Source organism: Cryptomeria japonica, chromosome 4 (assembly GCF_030272615.1).
Source record: "Cryptomeria japonica chromosome 4, Sugi_1.0, whole genome shotgun sequence".
Classification (NCBI taxonomy): Eukaryota; Viridiplantae; Streptophyta; class Pinopsida; order Cupressales; family Cupressaceae; genus Cryptomeria; species Cryptomeria japonica.
In genome coordinates this window covers 650894719-650915288 of record NC_081408.1, presented here as the reverse complement: position 1 = coordinate 650915288, position 20570 = coordinate 650894719, and the positions used below count along the sequence as shown (strand labels likewise).

The 20570-nt window shown below is 33.7% G+C and overlaps 1 protein-coding gene across 1 annotated transcript in view; it reads left to right on the top strand.

The window, feature by feature from the left end:
- LOC131047755 (pyrophosphate--fructose 6-phosphate 1-phosphotransferase subunit alpha) overlaps positions 1–921 on the top strand; it is a 76614-nt gene extending 75693 nt beyond the window's left edge. Inside the window, exons 18-19 of the mRNA XM_057981546.2 lie at positions 144–309; positions 415–921. Coding sequence (XP_057837529.2) covers positions 144–309; positions 415–543 — 295 coding nt within the window. The 3' untranslated portion in view covers positions 544–921. The remainder of the gene's footprint in view (positions 1–143; positions 310–414) is intronic.
- Positions 922–20570: the final 19649 nt, after the last annotated feature.

The window sequence follows — 20570 nt, the reverse complement described above, 5'->3', positions numbered from 1 at the left end:
TCAAAAGACTCACATGCTAATTATTCAGTGAGGGTATTTAGGTGTTTAACTTGTTCATGGATTAATTTCTTTTGTGCACTTTCATAATGAGTGCCGACAAATAACCTTAAATTGATATAGTTGTTTTTGGCTGTCTTTGACAGGTTGCTAATGCGCAATTCAACAAGATTTTTGATGGATGATATCTATAGGAATCCTGGTCCTCTTCAATTTGAAGGTCCTGGAGCAGACATAAAAACTATAACACTATCTGTTGAAGACCAAGATTATATTGGTAGGATTCAACTGCTGCGAAGTTACCTTGACAAGGTCAGTTTAAAGAATGATCAATAATTCAAACTTCTCTGCAAAGACATTTCAGTTGTAATTTTTCTCCTTCTATTAATGCTTTCTAATGGACTGATACCTACTCAGGTGAGGGACATTGTGAAACCTGGATGTCCAGAGGAGGTTTTAAAAGCTGCACTGAGTGCTATGGCCTCTGTGAGTGATGTTCTCACGGTTATGAGTGCACCAGCATATAGAAGTCTCACACCATTTTAAGTAAACTGAGAGTGCTTTGTATGATGCATTTCTTGCCGTGCAAACCTATTTTTGTTGCTTTAAACTGATTCACACAATAAGGAGTTCTCGTGGCAGTTGTTTTCTCCTAGCTTTCTAATCAACAAGCTGAAATATGCAATGGAGGAGCTTGAGTGGGTGTCCTTTGAACAGGTCCCAAATTATTGCATTCTATAAATAGGGATATTTTACGGGATTGTCATTTCTTTGCATGTATCAATAAAGAAGGTAGAATCAATTTTCAAAGGTAAACGGTACACTTCACTGAAACATGTATGATTTGTATTTGTATGAACATTTGGGTTCAATGTTTTATTCATGTTTTCTGCACAATGCATCTGATGTATGTGCTTCAAATCACACATCAAAATTTTTAAAATCTTGAAGATACATCCACCAAAAGGATTTTCTTTCTGGCTTCAGAATTTTCTCCCTTTTGTATGGCTTATTTTCTTTCTTTATTTTGTCTGAATTGACTTTGCTTTTGGCGATATGTCATCGCATTTTGTATTCTCACTTCCAACTGTTAAAGGTATGGTGACATTTATGTTATTCTGAATGTGTACATGCAAAGCTCAACAGAAGTTATAAAATTTATAGACTGTCACGATTACCCATGCTTGGAAATAAGTGGAAGAGCCTGCAAACCAAATACAAAATCTGTTGTCTGTCTTGATAAGTAATTTGGATGGAACCAAACGATATACTGAAGAATCAACTTATCATATGATTTAAGCTCTTGAACCAACCAGACCCAAATATCCCTAGTATTGTCCATGGAGGTACTTGGATTATAAGATGGGCCAATACAAGCTTCCAGCAGTTATGTCTGTAAGGGCAGTTGCAAAGGTTGCAAGGTATGCCAAGACTCCATCTGCATAAATATCCATAGGACAACTGTTTCAAGAGTTCTATCATATGCCATAGAGGCCAAGGAGTTGAACTTCTAAAAATCTTCTACATCCTTCATATTTGGGAGTTGCTGCAAGTTCTCATGTAGCTATTGATTCTCACTCTTGTCGTTTTGAAGGATGTGTGTTTTATAAAGGCCTAATACATGTCTCAACGATCTCTAGGAGTTCTAGGATCCTAAGAATAGGTTGCTGCAGAAAAGAATTGTGATGGGTAAATATTATTATTTTACTTACTTAGTCTGTGTTACCTCAGCTCTTCAATATTCCAGCAAAGCTTTCCTCCTTTGAGAGCAAAGGACCACCATGTTCAGCGGTAATTGAGTGCTTCAGTTTGAGCTTGGATAGATTAAAGATTCAAATGATGGAAAAAGCAAATCGTTCAGGCAGGTGCGGATGGATTGTAAATGGTGAAGCTATTGGATACAAATTCCAATCTGCTATCAAGTCATTGCCTATTTTAGCAAACTATCAGCTTAGGTGGAAGTTCATTAAAATGTGCAAATATTGCCTTCCACATTAGCAAATCACACATTGGAGCATGATGGTTGTACCCTCTTATCATGCACCCAGTCAGTCCTCAAGTGGGGTCCCCCAAATCTTCAAAATTCAGAATTGTCGAAGAGACAATTTTGAATGTACATCCTATAAGTATTCCAAAATTATTGTTGTGGATAACAGAAATGCAAGCATGCTCCTTAGGAATTTGCAAATAGAGAAACAAGCTTCAGATTGGGAGATGAATATGTGAACTGAATCCCCATAGGTTTGTAAGGGGTGAAGCTATTGGATACAAATTCCAATCTGCTATAAAGTCATTGCCTATTTTAGCAAACTATCAGCTTAGGTGGAAGTTCGTTAAAATGTGCAAATATTGCCTTCCGCATTAGCAAATCACACATTGGAGCATGATGGTTGTACCCTCTTACAATGCACCCAGTCAGTCCTCAAGTGGGGCCTTAAATCTTCAAATTTCAGAATTGTTGAAGAGACAATTTTGAATGTACATCCTAAAAGTATTCCAAAATTATTGTTGTGGATAACAGAAATGCAAGCATGCTCCTGAGGAATTTACAAATAGAGAAACAAGCTTCAGATTGGGAGATGAATATGTGAACTGAATCCCCATAGATCTGTAAGGTATGAACTTTACCAGCCCACCTTTGTAGAAATATTGAAACCTGAAAGATGCATACGAGGGGCATTGGGAATCATAACCTTAGTAACCTTAGTATGATTTGTGTGTTTGGTATTGGCATTTATGACCATTTTGCAATGGATTGGAGATGGTACTTTTGGGTTAGATTTTTTCATAGTACACATCATATTGTAAATGTAAAGCCAATTTAGGTTTTATGAGCCACTGACCACCACATTTGGTGGAAGAGGTAGTAATCTCTTATATATTTAGAGCCTGAGCAATTCATTTGGTATTGATGGCTATGTACTCAAGACATAAAAAATGTCTCACAGTCTCGTTGTCAGTCTTTACTGAGGAGTTTCAGTCACAATATAGCAATAGTGTGACTAACAACTTCTTCAGCAAACTAGCTAAACTTCAACAAACAGGATCTGTAAAGGATTACATAATTTTTTTTCAAAATCTATCTGTGCGAGTGGATACGATTATAGAGAACTTGAATGACTTATTTTTGGGAGATGTCAAAGACCACATTCAACATGAGGTACACATGTTTAATCCTACCTATACAAATGAGTCTTGCATAGCATGCATGGTAGAGGAGAAATATTTAATTTCTAGAAAGCAGGGGTCAGTGTGGTAAGAGAGAAAGGGTTCTCAACACCTTCCCATCCTCATCTCACTAGATTAACACCACAACAAATTGAGAAGTGAGCAAAAGGTTTATGCTTTAATTGTGATAGCAAATATACTCGAGGTCATAAATGCAATGAAAATAAGTTGTTCTATATTGAAGGTCTAGGTGAGGAAGAAGTAATATTTGAAAGTGGCAAGGAATTAGATGAGGAATCACATGATTCTCAACCAATCATTTCTTGTAATGCACTTGCTGGTTTAACCTCCCCACAGACACTCAAAGTAGTGGGTTTCTTAAAGGAGAGAGTGACAATGTTGATAGACTTAGATAGTACTTGTAACCCCATGAACAAAAAGTTGGCTACACGTTTGAATTGTTCTATATATCCAGCTACAGAGAATCAAGTTTTGACTGCAGATGGTCATATAGTTCGTTGTTTTGGAAAATGCCACATCATTAAATTATCCATAGGAGACTATCATCTTGATTGTCCAATGTATTATATTTGCATGGGCATAGTAGATCTTGTTTAGGCAGTACAATGGTTTACTACCTTGGGAATAATCGAGATAAACCTTCAAGAACTATTCGCGAGATTCAAGTTAGAAGGAAAGACAATGGAGCTTAGAGGGTTGTGTGCAAAATCCGCACAAATGGTAAGTTCTCATCGAATGCAAAAGTTGCTTAAGGATTTGTGGCCCAAATATGTTCATTGAAAGCTTATCAATCAAATACCCGTATCCATCCAGATTTACAAGAAATTATTGATTGCCACTCGATGGGTTTTGGAGAGATGCCGGAAGGACTTCCCCCTAAGAGGTATCATGATCATGCCATACAACTAGTGCCAGGAAGCTAGCTGCCCAACATCAAGCCTTATAGGTACACATATATACAAAAAAGTGAAATTGAAATAATTGTTCAAGGGATGCTAGAAGCATTCATTATTAGGCATAGCCAAAGTGCTTACTCCTCACCAAGTGTAATAGTACACAAAAAGGATGATACATGGTGCATGTTCCCAAACTATAGAGTGCTCAACATGCACACCATCAAAGATAAAGTTTCCTATCCCATTGATGATTTATTAGATGAATTGAATGGAGATATGTTTTTCATGAACTCCGATCTTAGGTCGGGTTATCACCAAATTCAAATTAAAGAACACATTCTCAAGACAACATTTAGGACTCATGAGGGTCATTATAAGTTTTTGGTGATGCCTTTTGGTCTTAATAATGCACCATCTACATTTCAAAGTTTGATGAACTCCATCTTTAGGAAATTCTTAGTTTCCTTTGATGATATATTTATTTATATCAAGACATGGGAGAAACATTTACATCATGTTGATATAGTAGTACATGTCTTCAAGATCACCACCTATATGCTAAGCCTTCCAAGTGTACTTTTGGTCTGAAGGAGGTGGAGTAGGGACATGGTTTCACATGGAGTAAAAGTGGATCCTAACAAAATTAGGCTATTATGGAATGCCCTGTTCCCAAAACCATTAAGAAATTGAGGAGCTTTTTGGGGGGGATGGTTGCGTAATATAGAAGATTTGTGAAGAACTACGGTCGTATAGCAACACTACTCACAACTTTATTGAAAAAGGATTCATTTCAATCGAATGACATTTGAGGGATTGGAGGAAGCTATGCACGCTACTCCAGTTCTTGCTACTCTTAACTTCACCAAGGATTTTATTGTTGAATGCGATGATTTCGGTAATGGTATTGGGATAGGTCTCATGCAAGTGGGTCAACCCATTGCTTTTGAGAGTCACCAATTAAAGGGTAATAATCAACTCAAGCCTATTTATGAGAAGGAGATGTTAGCTATTCTTCATGTAATCAAACTATAGAGGCCATATCTAATGGGAAGATACTTCAAAGTTCGACAAATCATGATAGCCTAAAATAGTTTTTGGAACAAAGATTATCTTCCAAAGAGAAACAAAAATGGGTTATTAAGATGTTGGGGTATGCCTTTGAGATAAGATACAAGAAAGGCAAGAAAAATATTGTGGCAGATGCATTATCCGAGAAGGATGAAAAAGATGAAGCTTTATTGTGTGCCATCTCAATATTACAAGCAAATTGGGTAGAAGAAGCTAAAGAAGAGTGAAAAAATGATGTTGTTATAAGTAATTTCTTTCAACAATTACAGAGTCATCCGAGTAGTTCAGATAATTTTTATTGGAAAGGTGATGTTTTGTGGTATAAAGAGCGACTATACCTATGGAAGAATTGCACTCTCAAACACAAGATTCTCAAAGAACTTCCTTGAGTGTCCAATAGGTGTTCATTCTAGATTTTTGAAGACATATCATCGAGTCAAGAAATACTTCTTTTGGGAAGGACTAAAAGGGGATGATAAAAAAATTGTGGTTGAATGTTTGGTTTGTCAAAGACATAAAGGGGAGACAATTACGACATCAGGTCTCTTGTAACCCTTAGCTATTCCTAGCTAGTGTTGGGAAGGGGTCTCTATGGATTTCATCACAAGTCTCCCAAGATCTAAAGATAAGAATGTCATCATGGCTGTGGTGGGTTGCCTCACTAAATATGCCCATTTTATTGCATTATCAAATCCATTTACAATGAGTATAGTGGAAAAGTATTTTTGGAGAATATACAAAAGCTACATGGTACACCTAAGGTTATTGCTAGTGACCGTAATCCTATCTTTGCTAGTAATTTTTGGATAGATTTATTCTCACGTTTGGGAACTCAATTTGCTCATAGTTCTTCATATCATCCTCAATTTGATGGACAACTTGAGTGAGGTTGTTAATAAGTGTTTGGAAGGATATCTACGTTGTTTTACTTCAGATAAGCAATCACAATAGGTAGATTGTCTACCATGGTGGTATAACACTTCCTTCCACAACTCATAAAAATAATCTCCTTTTATGGCACTGTATGGATATCATCCTCCTTCCATGGCTCATTAAAAACGTCTCCTTTTATGGCACTATATGGATATCATCCTCCTTCCATAACATCATCATTGAGGATGTTACCAAAAGTTCAAGCTTTGGAGGACTACATGCTTCATCAAGTACTTTCAGGATTCAAGGAGAATTTGGCCATTGCACAAAATCAAATGAAGCAACAAGCGGATCAACATCATAGTGAAAGAAGCTTTGAAGCGGGGGTTTGGGTGTTCTTGAGATTGCAACATTATAAGAAAATTTCATTGAAGCAACAAACAAAGAATAATAAGTTGTCACCAAAATATTATGGCCCATACCAGATCATGCAAAAGATAGGTATTGTTGCCTACAAGATGGAGTTGCTGCCAACAACCAAGATACATCAAGTTTTCCATGTTTCTTGTTTGAAGAAAGTAACATGGAATAAAACCCCTACATAGACAATATACTAGAGCTTGATGAATCTAAGTAATTAAGAATCATATTAGAACCATAGTTCATTTTCCAAACACACACAAATAAGTTGTGGACTAGAACACTCAATGAATATATTATTCAATGGAAGAATAGATATTTGATGAAGATGCCAGATAGGAAGATGAAGAGTTCATTTAAAAGAATCCACACTTGGTTAGCATTGATCACAATACTTCTCTAAGGAGGGAGGGCATGCTACACCCTTTATCCTAGAGTATACATATGCTTATGAGTAGTCAACTTGTGGCTACCTTAACCCATAATTAAGTTATATTATCATTATTACATTGTTATTTAGTTAGGTTGGCCTTAGGCCTGTATAGTCACATTTATTATGTTGGTTTGGATGATATCCTAGGCATAAGTAGGGTATATATAGGAGGTAGTGAGTCTTATTTTATCATCATTCAGTGGAAGAATCTATTAGATGAAGATGCCAGATGGGAGGATGAAGAGTCCATTTAGAAAAATCCACTTGGTTAGCATTGATCACAATACTTCTCTGAGGAGGGAGGGCGCGCTACACCCTTTATCCTAGCTTATACATATGGTTATGAGCAGTCAACTTGTGGCTACCTTGACCCATAATTAAGTCATATCATCATTATTACATTTTTTTTAGTTAGGTTTGCCTTAGACCTATATAGTCATATGTAGGTTGGCTTGGGTGATATACTAGGCAAAAGTAGGGTATATATAGGAGGTAGTGAGTCTTATCTTATCATCATATTGTGAAGTGTTATCTCATTAGAGATATTTGAAGGTTTGACCCCTTGAAGTGGCTTATTACTTTTTTCTATTATAAATATTTCTCAGCATATTTCATATTATCTTTTCATTTGCACAAGTTAGTTCATTACATAGGAATCAATATGATTGATTACTTGATTGAGGTCATTTGTGCAAATATAAATATAACTCTAAGATAGGAATCAATATACTGATAGTAAATGGAAGTAGATTTGGATGGGTTTATGCTTGCTCTTAGCAAACATTGTGTCACTTGTTCACTTGTCATTGCATAAATGATAACTTGGTTAAAATGAATCCAAAATTAAGGGAAAAATTACAAGATATGCAATTTCACCATTATATTTTGTTTCCACTTTTATTTACTTGTAAACTACTATAACGATGCATGGAAAATTAAAATCAAGAAGCCAACATAAAAGTATATTTATTCAACACATAAAAATGATGCATAAATAGATATAGATGCCACTTTGATACATACTCCCTTAAAATGAGTGCTTCATCTAATGACTTGCAAACATGATATAAAACAATCCAATTAGTAACATCTTCTAATATATAGAAAACTAAACAGAAATATATATATATATATATATATATATATATATATATATATATATATATATATATATATATATATATATATATATGAAGACAAAAGAAAAATAGGATATTGTACTAGCCAGATATTGCTAAGGGACAATTGAGATATATAACTTTTCCAAAATAAAAGTGTAAGTGATATAATAAAAGCAAGGCATCAACAAGGGACTGGTATAGGATACTTGCTCATAGTAGTTGATAAGGTATCACCAAAGAGAGATTATGGGACATTGCTCATAGCAACTAGGAAAGGTAGCACCAAAGGGTAGATGTAAGTCATTGTTCACGTAGCAATTATAATCATATACCTATGAGCTAGTCACTAGAATCATAATCACAAAAGCTTAGTAATAATAATATATTCCCCCATTCAATCAGTTGCACACATAGAAGGCAAGTAATTTGGAGGCAAGGAGACATAACCTTGTAACCCAAATAAGTAAGCATATAAAGATATTCATTGTGTGACAACCATATATAATGATATAAACAAAGATAACTCATGTTGCTTGCATTTAGGACCCAAACTCAATTCCCAAAATCTATATGAGAGTGCCATCATAAGCAATACGAAAGATTATAATTAAAACATCTTAACATAAGATATTATTATTATGGTTAATGTAGACATATGCAAATCATAACATATGAGCTTGGTAAAAACAAGAGATACTATATAATGACCACAAGAGAAGGTCATGTTAGCAACATATGTGAGTATAAGAGCAATACATGTATGTAAACGAGGTGAACACAAATGATAGACGTGAAGAGAATGCTTCCAATATTTCTCTTGTGAAACATCTATAAATAATGATTTAATATTAGAGTATTTTTTAAACATCTATAGCCATGTATTTTTTAAACATCTATAGCCAAATTTCTTATATCTTCCATAATTAGGTAAGTTGGTTTCTTGGATCCTTTGCAAAAAATAATGTGTTTTAGGCTGTCAGAAAATGTTTTATCCGTAGAGATAGAGACAAATATGAAATAAGTGCATATTTGGATTCCCAAACTTCCATACCAATGTACCTATATTCGTATGCCTAGAAAGGTGAAATACTTTATAAAAAAAGACAAAATATTCCTATGGTATTAAAATATGATAATTTCACAACAAATAGTTTATGATGGTTTGACTATTTAATTGTTTTTCAATTTACCTTTTAAATTAAACTATAGAGTTTAAAAAAAAAAAGAAAAGTTATTAGGTTTTACAAATGGGATCTTTTATATGTTAATTATATAAATGATGTTTTTTAAATATTAAATAAATAAATCAGTCTTTATATAATTTAAAAATATTTTAAATATATCTATCTAAAAAATATAATCTAGAATTACTTTTTAAGAATTATTTTATTTATTTTATAATTATTTAAGGTTTTAATTTATTTTAATTAAAGGCTATTTTTTTTTTCAAATATATGTCCTGTTTTTTTTTTATATGTACAATAAAAGTATTTTTATTTATTTGAGAAGTATTTTATTTTATTTTATTTATGTTCTTTATTTTATATTTATTTGAAGAATCATCTTTTTAACTAGAGTTTTTTATTTTATTGATGGAGGATTATGTGTTATCTATGAGTTTCTATGATGATTAAGGGGTAATATTCTACAAAAGTCATCTAGGACATGATTCATACTCATCCTTTATATCATACTTTTGGGGTTTGGGGGTTTGAACATACCATCCACATCATCAATTTTGCTCAATCAATTGAACTAAAACTCTTTAATAAGAATTAATTTATTTACCAAAAAAAGTATTATTTTATTTTATTCACTTAAGAAAATTTTTTATAATTTGTTTTTTAGAAGAGTTATTTATAATTTTAAAAATATGCATTGGTGTTAATAAAGTAAAAAAAATTAACTATTTTATATTATTATATATATTTATTAAAAATATAAATAAAAAAGATTTATATAACATAAATAAATAGAATGAAAATTTTAAATATATAATTTCAAATTTGAGTTCAATCTATATAAATAAAATGAAAATAAAATTGATTGAGTTCAATTGATAAGAATGATGGTTATGATCTAAATTTAATGATTAAAATAGAAAAGATTTATCTAACTAAATAAAGAAAGTAAAAATTTTAAATATAGAAATTTAATGGATAAATTTACTTAAATAAAATGAAAATTTTAAATATATAAGTTTAATGGATAAGTTTACTTAAACATATAAAATTACCCATCAAATTTATCTTCGAATAATATATTCTTTGTTAAAATATTTTAGAGATATATATTAGACTGGGCCACCTAAATGACTTTAGGGTACTTATTTTCCGTACGGGAAAGAAGATTTCTATTATTACAAAATACAAGCACAATATGAAAAAAATAAAAAAATAATAAAAAGCCAAATTCTATGCGCAAAAGACAAATGAGGTGATATTTACAACATTAGAATGAATTATTTTAACTCCATTATTAGAAACAATTCTTTCGTTTTCTTGGGTCAAAAGACTATAAATAAACTACAAACATTGAGACAAGAAATACCTGAAAAAGACAAAAAAATAAAATGAAAACGACAAAAGCAGGGCAGAGGAGGCATGTGCCGTGATGGTGCTGAAAATGACATAACATCGTCACCAACCAAATCCCAACACGCTTTAAACGTGCCACTCTAAATTTTGTTCCAACTGACTGTCAACCTTCCCTGGCTAGCAATTTTTTTTTTCAATAATACATTGGAGGATTTTATATCATTCATATAAAATTGATTGGTTATCTGATATCGACTAGGAGTTTGAAATTGAAATCTTTGAAATTAAGAACAAGGTACAATCTCGTCCTTACTTTTGAAAGTATAGGACTCTTGTATTCATAAAATTTGATCACCCACGTGGCTTAGATTGAAACCTTTTCAATTTTTCAAGTGAAAAGTATAGGAATCTTGTACTCATAAAATTTGATCACCCACGTGTCTTAGATTGAAACCTTTTCAATTTTTCAAGTGAAAAGTATAGGAATCTTGTACTCATAAAATTTGATCACCCACGTGTCTTAGATTGAAACCTTTATTGAAACCTTTTCAACTTTTCAAGTGACAGCCAAGAACAAGGTTCAATCTTGTCTTTATCTTTGATGGTATTGGAATCTTGTACTCAACAAGAATTAATCTGTGGTTGGTGGGCTCATTCACAACCATTCAATTTCACCGACATTTTAAGAGCCCATAAAAAATATTATATAATGGTAACCAGTATCCTTCCCGTAGTGTTGATCATGAGTAGTCATAATCATATAGAATGTATTCCTTAGATCTAGAAAGCAACAAATCCTGTGAAGTCACATTAGCACATAAAAAAAACATGACTTAGGTGTATAGTTACTAGTCTAAATTCTTATAGGGACCTTTTTGGACACCTCAACAAAAAATATGTGTATGCTTACATGGCATCATATTTGATGATGTGGCCCTAAAACCTTAGTTATAAGGAAGGGACTTGCCAAATAAGTTGCAATAAAAAATTGGAAGTGATTTGAAATTGTCATATAAAATTTTGAGAGATGCAAAATTATGATATTCCACCAACAATGATGTCTATACAACACCCATGATGCATCTTTGACTGTATTTAGTAATAAATTAAAAACCATAATATAAGATTTTTAAATTTTTTTTAAAAATGTTTATTTGAATTGATTTAACGGTAGAGAAATTAGTATCACTAATACGGCCAAACGGCCATCAAATTAGGCGTTTCAGGAAACAACGATTTTGATGTTTCCGTATACGTGTCCTTTGCAGGGTGGCAGTCATATGGGCAGGTGCCACGTCAGCCAAGCAATCGCTTGGGAAGGAGCGGGGAATATGAAATTTGATTGAACGTAAAAGGATGGTCCCCTGCTGACATGTGACCAGGGCTTTTCTGTCTTTTTCTTAAGAACAAAAATGTAGGCCCTTTTTGCTTTTGTTGTTTGCATTGGTGAGCATTTTGTCGTTTTCATCCATGAGGAAGCTTGGCAGGGTTGAACACTTTCCGTATGAGTAGACTTTTGTTACTCAAACATGTTTCTGCTTAAAAATGTTAAACTTTTTTTTTTTTGGTCTTTATGATTGGAAGGGGGTATGATTTTCCTTTCTAGTTTATATAAGGGAAGAGCATCAATAGTCGTTAGTTACTTTTGAGTTTTTACGAACAAAATTGATCTTTGATGTGCTATCACCTAACAATTGATTCATGTCGCCTTTTGTTATCTAAACCTATAATGAAAAAATGGAAGTGTTTATGAACACCTTTAGGGAGCTTGCTAAAGGGTCATGTTCTTAATTAGACTCCTAGGCAGAACCTATTTAGCGACTTGTGAACACACATCAAAAATAAAAAGCAACCATGCAATATGCCTATTTGTTACTATGGATGCAAGTATTGATGCTCTTGTCATAATGTCAATGTACTCAGAACTCTTGATTCTTTTTTCCTCCCTATATCAAAATGAATAAGGGTTTTTCCTTTTAAACAATCAAGAGTATAATTTGAAATATTTCATACTTAAGTTACTGTGAAACAACTAGTTGGAAAGGGGATGGCATGGACTTAATTTTAAAAATTGAATTTAATATAATACAAGGGTCGATTTTGTATTTTGATTATGATTTGAGGCAAGGAATAAAAAAATTGAATGTTCTTGGGATGTGGAAAGTTTGTATCCATCATGGTATTAATTACATAAAAAGATAGCTTAGTCAAAGTTAGTCCAAAAAAAAGAAAAGTGCAAGGTACAAAATTTTCACTGTTACATTTTCCTCTACTTTGACTTGGATGTGAACTATTATAAAGATACATGTCAAAGAAAATGAGCAACCAATATGGAAGAAGATTATATTATACACTCATAAAAAAATGTATAACAATATCTTATACAATACATTTTCATTGCATGAGCATTCCATATTGAAACCTACAAAAGAAAAAAAAATCAATGAGTAAAATTTGTTAAAAAATTTAAATATAAGGACTAAAGATAACTATTTAGTTCAATGTCACCAATCTCAAAGTAAATGTAAAGAGTGGCATGAAGCCATGACCGTGTAATAAAAAAAGGAGGTACAAGATCCATCAATTTACTATTTCAACCATGTACCCTGTATTGAAATATTTTGCATCCATAAAGCCATTGTAACCATGAGCATTTAGTGTAGAACCATTGAAGTGTTGTTATAACTATAACCATGAAACTAAAATTCTATGAAGCCAAGGTGGGATGAAGCCATGATAATTTATATAAAATGCATAAAGGTACAAGGCTTGTTTTTGCAATCATTAAACATGAAGGAATGCCAACAATAATTTATGCCCCTCTCAATTAGCTACATATAGAGGGCGCAAGGTATTGAAGGAGAAGAGAAAAATATATAATGAATATATAAAAAATAATCTTATATGAAAAGCATGCAACAAGATAATGAGATATATAAGCATGATTTAAGCACAAAGATGAAAAATCGTGATGTCCCTAATTAAGAGCCATAGACAATCCGTTCATGATAAATAACAATCATGTAATAATAGAAGATATGATCATGATAAACACTAATCAAGTTAAATAATCAAGTTCAATATATATAAGAATACATTCACAAGATATAAATATAATGATAACAAAGGAACATGCCAACATCATAGGATATGAACATGTAAATATTATAAATGATAACATAGCCCATAAAATATAAGAATGATAACATTAATGGTAGTTGTTTACCATTGATGACTAAGTGTTGTCATTGATGTCAACCCTCGGTGTTGTGGCATATATTGAAGTGTAGTTATGGTGTTGTCCATTGGTGTCAACCATTTGTTTATGTGTTGTCATTAATGATATGCTAATGGAAGTTTGTGTTTCTAATGTATTGTGTTGTGCTTGATGGAGATTGTTGTAGTTTGTTGGTGATTGAAGATGATGGATGTCCACCTCCTGGGTGTTGATGTCTATACTTAGTATGATGTTGTTAATGATGATGGGATATGTTGGAGAATAGTGATGGGGTTGATGCTCATGTTCAATGGTAGAGATGTTATCATGATGATATCATATTTAGATGAGGGTTAGAAGTATTGAGACGAAGATTATAACAATGAGATGAGGATTAGAAGTATTAAGATGAGAATTAGAAGCATGATGATGAAGTGATGTGTTGTTGATGGTCTTGTGCATAATATAAGCTACTGTAGTATCTTTGTTGTTTCTCCTAAGTGAGAAAATGTTGCTACAAGGATGATCTAGTTGTTGTAGAATGATAAAGTATGAAGATGTAGAAAAGTGTGTTGAAGACTGGTTGGAAGAATCCTATATAGTCCTCTGCATTTGAAGATATGGTTTTGTAGTTCTAAATATAATGTATATGCTCTATGGATGTTGCATTCCTATCTTTTCAGGTCCCTAGTGTTGCAACTAATGTTTTTGGTTAAGGTTATTGGTAGTTTGATGGCTGGTTATGATTGGTCTGAAGATCCACATTGATTTTTCCGTTCTTGTAATTTAGAGGACATGCTTATAATTATTGTGTTGTGTGTCGATTTGTATTTCAAGTGATGAAGTACACCACAAGTATCTTTGTGATGTTCTATTTCATGACTGTGTTTCTTGGCCTTTCGAGTATGAAGAATTTTGTATTTGTTTTGGTTGCCCCAACATATTTTGGTTTGTCAATATGAAAGAAGTGTGTGTAAGGGTTGTTGGATGTATCTATGTGGTCTACATGATGTTGATTGATCTCTTTGGTGCCACATTGTGTCTGGAGTTGGGTTTCAGAGTGATTTGCAATTATTTGGTCGACAAGGCTTGTTTCTTTGTTTGCACTATGTTTTTAGGGGCTTGCACCAACATTGGAAGATTTGATTAGTTGTATTTTGGTCCTACTATGGCTCATGGAGATTTGAATTGATCTAGTTCATTTGGAAGATGTGTTTTGGATTGATTGGTTATGTGCTACAGAGTTTTATCTACATGTTACCCTATGGATGACTTGGCAGGATGTGCACCAATGTGTGTGATATTTGGGACTACATTGGAATATGTTATAAGTTATTTTTGGTCCTCTCTATCTCTTTGATAAGACCACTTTCATTGCAATTATATGTTGTGGTTGACTTAGTGGGATCACTCCTTGTCCCCTATTCTGGATGACCTAATTGATATTTTGAGGTCTTGTTGATGGTATAAATAGAAGATAATTTTATTTGCAAGGTGTGTGGTGAGTGTGGAATATGGAAGATGTGAATATGAAGAAGAAAGAGTGTGTGGTGGAAGTGTTGGAGTTGAATTGCCTAATGGTGCTTGAGGCAATGAAGTCAAGAGCAAGTACATTCAAGGGAGATTGTTGGATGCATTGATGTTGAAGGCTTGTGCATTGTAACTCATTTTTATGCATATTACATAGAGATAGTGTGTCTCCTCAACAAGTCATTTGTATCTTACCTCAAGGTAGTGAACCTCATCCCAGAATTCCTTCCGGGAGTAGTGAGCTTCCCTGCACAATGAGCTCAAAAAAAATTGTAATATTGTTCATATAGTTCAAGTGAATTCTCACCATGGTTTTTCCCTTCTTGGGTTTCCATGTAAATCTAGTGTTCCCTCATGCATGTGTTTTCATTGCTAATGATCCAATTAAGAATTTCTGGAATTGAATTGTTCTTTAAGTTTTAAAGTTTTTTTGAAGACTGATTCACCCTCCTCTCAGTCTTAGGGTATGTTCAATGATTGGTATCCAACTTTAAGTTTCTCTAAAGTCTTAATTGGTTGAAGAAGGTCTAGGATGACACAAGATGGATCTTACAAGGTTCCTAAGTTTGACAATACAAACTACACCTTCCGAAAACTGAGAACGAAAACATATTTGACCTCTTTAGGATTTGGAGTTTGGATCTCAGTCAAAGATGGTTATACTTTTCCTCCTACTCCTCCAACAGATCCAAATGATATTATGTTGTATGAAAATAATGGCAAAGAAAGAAACACAATGATAATTGGATTAGCATATTTAGAACTTGTGAATGCAATGCACTACAATAATGCTAAAGATGTTTGAGAGAAGCTTAGCAATATATATGAAGGAGGTGACAAAGTAAGGAAGATCAAGATGGAGAACTTCGAATGCAAATTTGAGAATTTGAGGATGTCAAAAGAAGAAGACATTGATAGCTACATGCTCGAGGTTACTGAAGTAGTAAATGGAATCAAATAGAGAGAACAAAGAGTGAATATTCTACTACAAAACCTTTGGATCTGATACATACTAATCTATCCAGACCAACTAGCAAAAAAGGACTCAATGGTGAAAGGTACTTTATGTTGCTTATTGCTTATTATTTTAGAATGACACGGGTTGCACTTTTAAGAGAAAAGTATGAATGTATAGATAAGTTTAAAGCTTTCAAATCTATTGTAGAGAATGAGATAGATGCTAAGATCAAATGTCTAAGGTATGATAGAAGAGGTGAATTTACTTCAAATGATCTTGAAAAGTTTTGTGAATATCATGTCATTAGGAGACATCTAGGACCCCTCAGTAGAATGGGGTAGTTGAAAGGAAAAATAGGACAATTCAAGAGATGGCTAGAAAAATCTTGAAAGATGCTAATTTTTCTGATGTATATTGGAAAGAGGCATTACATAGTTCTCTCTATATTCTTAATAGGGTACAAATGAGAGTCAATAACTCTAAGGCCCCTTATGAGCTATGGTATGGAAGACCTGCAACAATTAGGTATTTATGAGTTTTTGGTAGAAAATGTTACATTAGAAGAGAAGGAGATTTTGGGAAGTGTGATTCAAGAAGTGATGATGGGATCTTCCTTTATTACTCTATAATGAGCAAGGCCTATAGATGCTACAAAAAGAGATTGAATAGGATAGTTGAAAGCATAAATGTTAAGGTAGATGAAGATTGGAGTCGGATCACACAAGAACCCACAGATTGCAGATTAAAAAAAACTCCGTGTATTGAAAAAGAAGATGATGAAGAGAAATAAGAAAAGGGAATGAAGGAAAAGGAATCAAACAAAGCCCCTAAAACTACAACAAAGTATGTTCACAAGAATCATTCAGAAGATCATGTCATTGGTGATAATAATGAGGGTGTGCAGACTAGGAAAATACTTGCAAATGAAAGTGAGCAAGTGAACCTTTGCCTTCTTTGAAAGGTAGATCCAAAGACCTTTGTTTATCCTAGAAAAGATGAAGCATGGTTGAAATAAATGGAAGAAGAGCTAAATCAAATTAAGAAGAATCAGACATGGGAATTTGTCCCTAGACCCGCAAATAAGAATATCATAGGAACAATGTGGGTGTTCCAAAACAAGTTGAATGATCAAGAAGAATTAACAAGAAATAAAGAAAGATTGGCTTGTAAAGATTATTCACAAGTAGAAAGGATTGATTTTAGGATACATTTTCTATAGTGGCAATGATGGAAGCAATTAGAATATTTGCAACTCATAAGAAATTTAAGGTTTACCGAATGGATGTTAGGTAAACTTTCTTGAATGGTGATTTAGAGGAAGAATTCTTTACTGAACAACCTAATGGGTTTCCATTATTAGAAGATCCAGACATGGTGTGTAGACTTAAAAAGGCTTTGTATGGTCTCAAGAAATCCCCTAGGGCTTGGTATGCAAGGTTGGATAAGTAGTTATTTTAGCAAGGCTTCAAGTAAGGTACCGTTGATAGCAATCTTTATTTTAAGGTTAAGGAAGAGAAGCTTTTGATAGTTGTTGTATATGTTGGTGACATTATCTTTGGTGGAGATGATGGCATATGTAATAAATTTTCAGAAGAGATGCAAAAAGAGTTTGAGATGTCTATGATTGGTGAGTTGTCTTTCTTCCTTGGACTTTAAGTTTCTCAGCTAGAGGATGGTATCTTTATTTCATGAGCTAAGCATGTAAAATATATGTTGAAGAAGTTTGGTATGGAGGGTTCTAACCAGTGAGTACTCCCATGGCTACTGGTTATCATTTTAGAAAGCATGATGACTCTCCTAGAGTTGATCAAACTCTTTATATGTTTATGATTGGAGAACTACTTTATTTGACATCTTCTAGACCTGACATTATGCATGCCGTATGTTTGATTGCTAGATATCAAGCTAACACTAAGCGATATCATGAGAAGGCTATTAAAAGAATAGTCAAATATTTGAGGGGACTCTAAATTATGGTTTATGATATAAAAAGGATGCTGATTTATCTTTCAAGTCTTTATTGATATTGATAGGGATGGTTGTGTGGATGACAAAAGTACTAGTGGTAGTGCATTTTTCTTGGGAGACAGACTGGTCTCTTGGCTCAATAGAAAGCAAGATTGAGTGTCTTTATCAATAGTATAAGTTGAGTATGTTGTTGCAACATCTTGTTGCACTCAAGTGATGTGGATGAAGAAAACATTGAAGGGTATCAAGGTGGTGTATGATAAGCCTATTTCTATCATGTATGATAACACAAGTGCAATAAACATTTCAAAGAATCCAGTGATGCATTCATGGACTAAATACATTTATATCCAATATCATTTCCTAAGAGAGAAGGATACAATAGGGGCTAAACAAGGACCTAAACAAGACCAATGAGCTCTTGGCTCTTATTACATTTACATGGCTTCTTAAAGAAGCAAAATTCCAACAAAAGTCACATGGAGGAAGACCTTAGAAGGGTGCTCCTGCACCAGCCAATAAGAGAATATTACTTACAATAGGGGCCTGCACATGCAGGAAGGCCAACTGCCTAGAGCTCACTGCTCAATGGGAAGTCTCACTGACTTACAATGTGGATTATACAAATCCAATATCTTGTATTGCTTTACAAAAGCATCTATAATGCCTGATTCAGTACCGGTTGCTGCTCTTCTTCTTACATAAACCCTTTAACCTATATTTTGCATAATAGGTCTGCCTTAATATTTCACATGCATCACTTCCTTCACTTACTTTCTTTCTTACAAAATGTCTACAATGATCTCTTTTATATATGAGATTCATTTTACAACATGCCAAGTCGGCTTACAAAGTTTTTACAATAATAAACAAAATATAATATAACAAAATCCCATCGGCCTCTGTGCCAGTAACCTTCCTTTCTTTGTGCCGGTGCCAGTGCCGGTGTCTTGAGTGTTGGTGTAGAGTCTTATCTTCTGATGCCGGTGCACTCACTTGTCGGTGTAATGCCTTGCTGGTATAATGCCTTGGTGGTGCCATAGGATTGTAAGGCTGTCATCAATGACAAAACCTTCAATCACCTACAATGTCTCATTGGAGTGTGCATATGCCAATAGAGAAAATATAGACAAAGCTTGTTGAAGTTAAAGGTTCTATTGAAGCTATTTTTTGAAAAGTAATGCAAATAGAATAATTGGGAAAAGCTGTTTAGTTAAGTGTTGTTTTTTATATTTTGAGCAGAGGGCGTGCTATGACAAATTTCCCGTCAATTAGTGGTTTATTACACTTTTTGAAAGTTCCTAACTATCCTAATAGTCATTGGTTAGTAAACAGTCGATGGGAATGGGCAAGTTGTCTTGCTGAGGTTGAAAAAGAAGATGTAAAGGAAAAAATAAGAGAGTCAAACTTTATTGCATTTTCTTTAGATGAAGTTACGACAGTAGATAATACTTCGTGGGTATGCATGCATGTTTATACTGTACAAAATCATGCCCGCCAACCTCATCTACTATTTGTTGCTAAAATGAAGGATAGTGCGACAATAGATAATTTATTTCAACTAGTAAAGTGATGTTTAATTGAATATGGAGGTATGGATGACATGACGATTGCCAAAAAAATGGTGTGTGTTGGAGTGGATGGAGCTTCAGTAATGCAAGGTCACAGGAATGGTCTTTATACAAAGATGGAAACTTCTCCTGCACCCTACATTACTGGCATTCACTACATCACTCACAAAATGAATCTAGCTTTTGGAATTGTGAGCAAGTATGGTCTAGTAAAATAAAATAAAATTTTAATCAAAGAGCTCTACTCACACTTCTGTCGAAGTCCCAAGCGATTTATGGAATTTCAACACTTTGCTGATGGAATAACTGATGGGAACAAGATTCTCAAGGATAATGATACAAGATGGATCTCTTTGGATGGTCCAACACATCGAGTCTTTTCAGAATATCCATCTTTGATTGAACTATTTCACACATCTCGCGATGAATCAGAGAAACCAAAATTTCTTGACCTTCTTCAGAGGTTAAGTAATATAGAGACACTCTTAACTTTAGTAGCTCTTCTGCCCATGCTAGAGGAAATAAGGAATATTATGAAGAAATCCCAACAAAGAGCTATGTGTATTGCAAAATATGCTAAGCTGCGTAAGTTGACATGCATGACCCTCGATAATCTCTATCAAAGTCAACCAACACTATCTGATGAAAAATTTATTAAGTGACAGACACTCATAGATTTGAACAGTCCTAATAACTTTTTACAAATCGGTGCAAATGGGGAGGTATGTGCCAATGTATGGGGAGTTGAGATACCAATGCCTTCTATGCCACGGTCGACCTCGAGGAACTAGT